General features: G+C 46.3%; 1 protein-coding gene across 1 annotated transcript; it reads right to left on the reverse strand.

Moving 5' to 3' along the window:
- Positions 1-5,327: 5,327 nt before the first annotated feature.
- On the reverse strand, positions 5,328-6,793 carry LOC106601903 (dexamethasone-induced Ras-related protein 1). Its single transcript, XM_014194334.3, has 2 exons — positions 6,051-6,793; positions 5,328-5,854 (listed from the first exon to the last, which is right to left on the reverse strand). The coding sequence occupies exons 1-2, from the start codon at positions 6,733-6,735 to the stop codon at positions 5,328-5,330; spliced, it is 1,212 nt and encodes a 403-aa protein (XP_014049809.1). The 5' UTR covers positions 6,736-6,793.
- Between the last annotated feature and the right edge of the window lie 334 nt (positions 6,794-7,127).

Here is a 7,127-nt window from a genome sequence, read left to right on the forward strand (position 1 = left end):
CCAGGAAGAGTCTGGAGCGTGTTGTTTAAGCATGAAGACAGCACCACAACACTGTAGTCTGGAGCGTGTTGTTTAAGCATGAAGACAGCACCACAACACTGTAGACTGGAGCGTGTTGTTTAAGCATGAAGACAGCACCACAACACTGTAGTCTGGAGCGTGTTGTTTAAGCATGAAGACAGCACCACAACACTGTAGACTGGAGCGTGTTGTTTAAGCATGAAGACAGCACCACAACACTGTAGACTGGAGCGTGTTGTTTAAGCATGAAGACAGCACCACAACACTGTAGACTGGAGCGTGTTGTTTAAGCATGAAGACAGCACCACAACACTGTAGACTGGAGCGTGTTGTTTAAGCATGAAGACAGCACCACAACACTGTAGACTGGAGCGTGTTGTGGAGGCTTGTTGAGATGGGCCTCTTGACACGCTGGGTGTATTGTAGTTATAGTGTACATGGGTTAATAAGAAGAACACATTTATAATAGGATAATTATAACCGATTGCCAATTAAGATAGACTGAGAAATGCATAGTTGGTTCAATTTCTTACTCAATAAAAATGTAAAGTGCTTTCTACTATTCATTCTGATATTAATGTTCATTCATGCTAATTAAAGAAATTGTGTGCATTCCCTAAAATTGTAACTTCTTTTGAACTGAGTCCTGACCTGAGCCCTGACCTGAGCCCTATAAGCCCTGACCTGAGCCCTATGAGCCCTGACCTGAGCCCTGTGAGACCTGAGCCCTGACCTGAGCCCTATAAGCCCTGACCTGAGCCCTATGAGCCCTGACCTGAGCCCTGTGAGACCTGAGCCCTGACCTGAGCCCTGACCTGAGCCCTATAAGCCCTGACCTGAGCCCTATGAGCCCTGACCTGAGCCCTGTGAGACCTGAGCCCTGACCTGAGCCCTGTGAGACCTGAGCCCTATAAGCCCTGACCTGAGCCCTATGAGCCCTGACCTGAGCCCTGTGAGACCTGAGCCCTGACCTGAGCCCTATAAGCCCTGACCTGAGCCCTATGAGCCCTGACCTGAGCCCTAACCAAAATGAGTGCATTACATAGGGAATAGGATGCCATTTGGAATGCACACAATATCAGCTGTGGCTATGTGGTGTGGGTTGTCATCTCTCCATGTCAGGACATTACTGTCATGTTAAATGGAGCATGTAGGAATTAGATCTCTCTCTGTTTCTCTGCCTATTACTCTAAACTTGTCGTTTCCCCTGTTCCCTGTGTTGACCTGTATAGAGAAGGGCCCTGTGTTGACCTGTATAGAGAAGGCCCTGTGTTGACCTGTCTAGAGAAGGGCCCTGTGTTGACCTGTATAGAGAAGGGCCCTGTGTTGACCTGTATAGAGAAGGGCCCTGTGTTGACCTGTCTAGAGAAGGGCCCTGTGTTGACCTGTCTAGAGAAGGGCCCTGTGTTGACCTGTATAGAGATCGGCCCTGTGTTGACCTGTATAGAGATCGGCCCTGTGTTGACCTGTATAGAGAAGGGCCCTGTGTTGACCTGTCTAGAGAAGGGCCCTGTGTTGACCTGTCTAGAGAAGGGCCCTGTGTTGACCTGTCTAGAGAAGGGCCCTGTGTTGACCTGTATAGAGAAGGGCCCTGTGTTGACCTGTATAGAGAAGGGCCCTGTGTTGACCTGTCTAGAGAAGGGCCCTGTGTTGACCTGTATAGAGAAGGGCCCTGTGTTGACCTGTCTAGAGAAGGGCCCTGTGTTGACCTGTCTAGAGAAGGGCCCTGTGTTGACCTGTCTAGAGAAGGGCCCTGTGTTGACCTGTCTAGAGAAGGGCCCTGTGTTGACCTGTATAGAGAAGGGCCCTGTGTTGACCTGTATAGAGAAGGGCCCTGTGTTGACCTGTCTAGAGAAGGGCCCTGTGTTGACCTGTATAGAGAAGGGCCCTGTGTTGACCTGTCTAGAGAAGGGCCCTGTGTTGACCTGTCTAGAGAAGGGCCCTGTGTTGACCTGTCTAGAGAAGGGCCCTGTGTTGACCTGTCTAGAGAAGGGCCCTGTGTTGACCTGTATAGAGATCGGCCCTGTGTTGACCTGTATAGAGAAGGGCCCTGTGTTGACCTGTATAGAGAAGGGCCCTGTGTTGACCTGTCTAGAGAAGGGCCCTGTGTTGACCTGTCTAGAGAAGGGCCCTGTGTTGACCTGTCTAGAGAAGGGCCCTGTGTTGACCTGTCTAGAGAAGGGCCCTGTGTTGACCTGTATAGAGAAGGGCCCTGTGTTGACCTGTCTAGAGAAGGGCCCTGTGTTGACCTGTATAGAGAAGGGCCCCGTGTTTTGATCTGTATAGAGAAGGGCCCTGTGTTGACCTGTCTAGAGAAGGGCCCTGTGTTGACCTGTATAGAGAAGGGCCCTGTGTTGACCTGTCTAGAGAAGGGCCCTGTGTTGACCTGTCTAGAGAAGGGCCCTGTGTTGACCTGTCTAGAGAAGGGCCCTGTGTTGACCTGTCTAGAGAAGGGCCCTGTGTTGACCTGTATAGAGATCGGCCCTGTGTTGACCTGTATAGAGATCGGCCCTGTGTTGACCTGTATAGAGAAGGGCCCTGTGTTGACCTGTCTAGAGAAGGGCCCTGTGTTGACCTGTATAGAGAAGGGCCCTGTGTTGACCTGTCTAGAGAAGGGCCCTGTGTTGACCTGTATAGAGAAGGGCCCTGTGTTGACCTGTCTAGAGAAGGGCCCTGTGTTGACCTGTCTAGAGAAGGGCCCTGTGTTGACCTGTCTAGAGAAGGGCCCTGTGTTGACCTGTCTAGAGAAGGGCCCTGTGTTGACCTGTATAGAGAAGGGCCCTGTGTTGACCTGTATAGAGAAGGGCCCTGTGTTGACCTGTCTAGAGAAGGGCCCTGTGTTGACCTGTATAGAGAAGGGCCCTGTGTTGACCTGTCTAGAGAAGGGCCCTGTGTTGACCTGTCTAGAGAAGGGCCCTGTGTTGACCTGTATAGAGATCGGCCCTGTGTTGACCTGTATAGAGAAGGGCCCTGTGTTGACCTGTATAGAGAAGGGCCCTGTGTTGACCTGTCTAGAGAAGGGCCCTGTGTTGACCTGTCTAGAGAAGGGCCCTGTGTTGACCTGTCTAGAGAAGGGCCCTGTGTTGACCTGTATAGAGAAGGGCCCCGTGTTTTGATCTGTATAGAGAAGGGCCCTGTGTTGACCTGTCTAGAGAAGGGCCCTGTGTTGACCTGTATAGAGAAGGGCCCTGTGTTGACCTGTATAGAGAAGGAGACTCAAATGGCACTCTATTCCCTGTGTAGTGCGCTACATTTGACCCATAGGGTTCTGGTCTAAAGTAGTGCATTATGTAGGGAATAGAGTTCCATTTAGGAGACCTCCTTGGTGTCATGATAGGCCTATACTCGTGCTGGTCTGTTCTTCAGAAATATTTGGATGAAGGATTAGCAGTAATGTGAGCAGATGTTTCCCAGTACTGACACTACTGGGTAATGTTCACCACTCCTACAACGTGCTGCTGAGGTTTTTTTGCATTTCAATAGTGGAGCATCTGCAGATGCAGTCAAATTGGAGGCTGTTGACAAGGACCCAATGAATACAAATGAATCATTCATTGATGGACCTCTATGACCCAATATACCAGGCAGGTAGGATCATAGAATGATACATTCTATGGGAAGAATAGTGAAGACCCACAGCCTTTAATTGCCTACATAATTGATGAGTTTATTTCCAAAACACAATTTTTTGTAAAAACATTTTTTTAACCCTTTTATTTAACTAAGCACGTTTTCACATTTGTGTTTTTTCATCAGAAATGATTGCTTATGGGTGCCTTCATGTGTCTATAAAATATTATTGTTATTATTCATAGATAGTTATTATTTTTTTATTAGTAGATTTTAGATGTGTATGAAAATTGTTTTTTTTGCGAAACACTACAGTTTAGCTGGAATGTTATGTTCCTATCCTGTATATTTGACTGTGATATGTGGTCGTCTCACCATATCTTAAGATTAATGCACTGGATAAGAGCATCTCCTAAATGACTACAATTAGAAATGTAAATGTTTTACATACAGATCTCAAATTACTGTATTGAATAATTGTTAACTTTTTTTTTTGTCACGTATTATTTTTTCAGTTCTTAATAAAAAAAAAAAATTGTTGTTACATTTGACTTTGTAAAACTGACCAGTTCTGCTTATTTCTCTGAGAGTGACGCAGATATATAGCATTTAGCAAAAAAACATGATTATTTGTCTCTAAAATGAAACAAGTTATTTAAAAGTAAACACGTCTGTCATTGAACAGCCACATGAGTGATTTAGATAGTGAAAAAACACACCAATCTCTTTCATCATTTATTTAAACTATAAAAGCTAATTTACCAACATTTCTGAAAATGGATATATAGCTTTTTGGAATGAAACTCTTCAATTACTACGTCACACATTGTTTGAGTGTTCAGATTTGTCATTTTGATAAACAGTCTGTTTATTTGTATTCGTTTTTTATAATTAAAGGAAATTCAATGTGGTCAACGTTTGCTTTAGACAAGGGCAGGACAGTAAGCTCTATCATAAAATACATTTATAGAATAATGTTTTGGAATAATATGTATTCTTCGTTGTACTCTCTCTCAATGTTTTCACATTCAGAATGAATGGTTTTGTCTACTTGCCCCTAAAAGGAATTATGTGCAGTTTATTGTCTGTCACTGTCTTTTCTGAAACCGCAGTGCCTTGAGCTGTTAGCAGAAAGGAGACAACGGCCGTGCCCACTGGAGTGGTGTTATAGAACATAGCACCCCTGCAGGCTTTTACCACCCACGTACTTTCCCTGTCAATCTGTCCAGAAATGGTCATCCTACGTATTTGATATGAAGCGTTGTAGCTCAGCTGATAGATCATGGCGCTTGCAACACCAGGCTAGTTGTTTCGATACCTGGGACCACCCACATGTAACATTTATGCACGCGTGAATGTAAGTCGCTTTGGATTCCATTTAAAGCGTCTGTTAAATGGAATATATATATATATATAACCAATACCAATAAAGAGTAAATTGTTTATCAATCACTTGTTTCAAATTGTCTGATGTTTTTTTTTCTCCCTACTAACTTAGTTGAATCTCGCTCTGGGCGCCTGCTAAGTGTAAAATGATAGTCTACCTAAAATATCACAACACACTCATATCAATATGATAATACATTTTTTATTATTTCACAGTACACAAAGAAAATACATTTACATAGTTGGCTCAACTGGTCCAGCCAATAGCCTAAAGCAGAGTATAACTCTTGACATAGTGGTTATATATTGTAATACTACAATATGTTTCTTGTACTGAGAAGTCCCTCAATTCATTGAATTTGACACTTCTCTATGGGTTTGCTCCGTTTAGTGGGGCTGGGGCCCATTACCCGCTGTAGGTCGCTGTTAAAGCTGGGGCGGCGGGCCAGTGGGTACACCGCACCGCATGGCGCGTCTGGAACCAACGCACGACTACGTCTGCCGCAACGGCTTCTGCTGGTGCTCAGCGCCTGATAGGTACGTATGGAGATCTCGCGGTGCTGCGACGGACGCGTCTCGGTAGGGAGACCGCCTAGCTTGACAAGGGCTTGGAACATCTCTTCTAGACTGGTACTGTCTTTGGCTGATGTCTCGAAGAGCGCCGTGTCCTCCCCAAGAGCTTGGAACATCTCCAGACGACTGATGACCCTCTCCGCCTCTAAGTCCACTTTGTTGCCGCATATCACTATGGGAACCCGGGCATTCTCTTTGAGCTTCATCAGCTTGGTCTTGGCTGCTATTATCTCTTTGCGCAGTGTGTACACCTCTTTGAAGGAGTCTCTGTCATCCACACTGAACACCAGGAGAAATATGTCACCTGTTGTAGAGAAGAGTACAGATTTAGTGATTTAATTCAATGCAACAACAAAAAACACCCACATTCATTTTCCAACTCAATGTATTAGATCAAGGTTATGCAAAGGCCAATTCAATGCACACAAAAACACTTTTCATTGTCCAACTCAATTAGATCTATACTCAATCAATAGCCTATACACTCATAACCTACACACCTGTCAGTATGGACAGCCTCCGTCTAGCGGGGAAGTCTCTCTCCTTCGCTGCGTCCAGGATATCAATCTGATAGGTTTCTCCTCGGATCTGGTACAACTTCCTGTGGAAGTCTTCTGCTGTCGGCTCGTACTGTTCCTCGAACCCGTCGCGCAGGAACCGCCTGAGAATGTTCGTCTTGCCCACTCTGGGCGCGCCGAGTAGTACAACGCGCCGGCAGTTACGGGGCTTGGTGAGGCGCATCTCCTCCAGTGGCGCGGTGCATGGAGTCTGGTCCGGGAGGGTCAACGTCGCTAGCGGGTCGAAGGATCTTCTTTTTGGGAACCTTTCTGAGGATGTAGCCTGAGTGGTCCCCGTGCTGGAAGACCGGACCACCCTCGTCTTCTTGTCCGTGTGTCTCCAGTGCTCAGTGACCGTATTAAAGATCCCTTTACTTGCCTTGGTCATGCTCGAGACCTTTTTGAATTGCATGAAGATTGTAGGTGATTGACAGTTGACACCTGTGACTTTAACATTGGGAAGCTGGGTGGAAATCGTTTGTTCAACATTATAGTTCATGCTGAGCTGGGTCTGTGGATGCCCGGCAGTGGCACAAGAGCTGAACGTGTCGGTGGTGCCATCAACGGAAAGGTAGACTACTTTCTCTGTTGTGTTCACCTCCATGTTCCTTCCAGGCACGGGGATCATCCTGTTGGTTGTTACAGGTCTGTTACACTTGTTGCTTCACCATGTGATGCGTTGCAGCGGAGCGTTGCAGTGTGCGGAGAGGAGCGTCGGCGCGGGTATTTATAGAGTATGGCTGGGCATATTGGTTGCTACGTCATTAGATAGAATCATCACATCGCATCAACACTCCGCTCCTTTTATGGTAGTATCATAGAAATATCTGTAATCATGTGATATCAGTCAAGTGTAGGCTATAGCCTTCCAATACACATGTCAGGGAAACCCACAGCACAGCTAGAGATGGAGCACAGATAGAGATGGAGCACAGATAGAGATGGAGCACAGCTAGAGATGGAGCACAGCTAGAGATGGAGTGGGAGCACAGCTAGAGATGGAGCACAGCTAGAGATAGA

The sequence above is a fragment of the Salmo salar genome, chromosome 06, assembly GCF_965601325.2.
Source record: "Salmo salar chromosome 06, fSalSal1, whole genome shotgun sequence".
NCBI classification, from domain to species: Eukaryota; Metazoa; Chordata; class Actinopteri; order Salmoniformes; family Salmonidae; genus Salmo; species Salmo salar.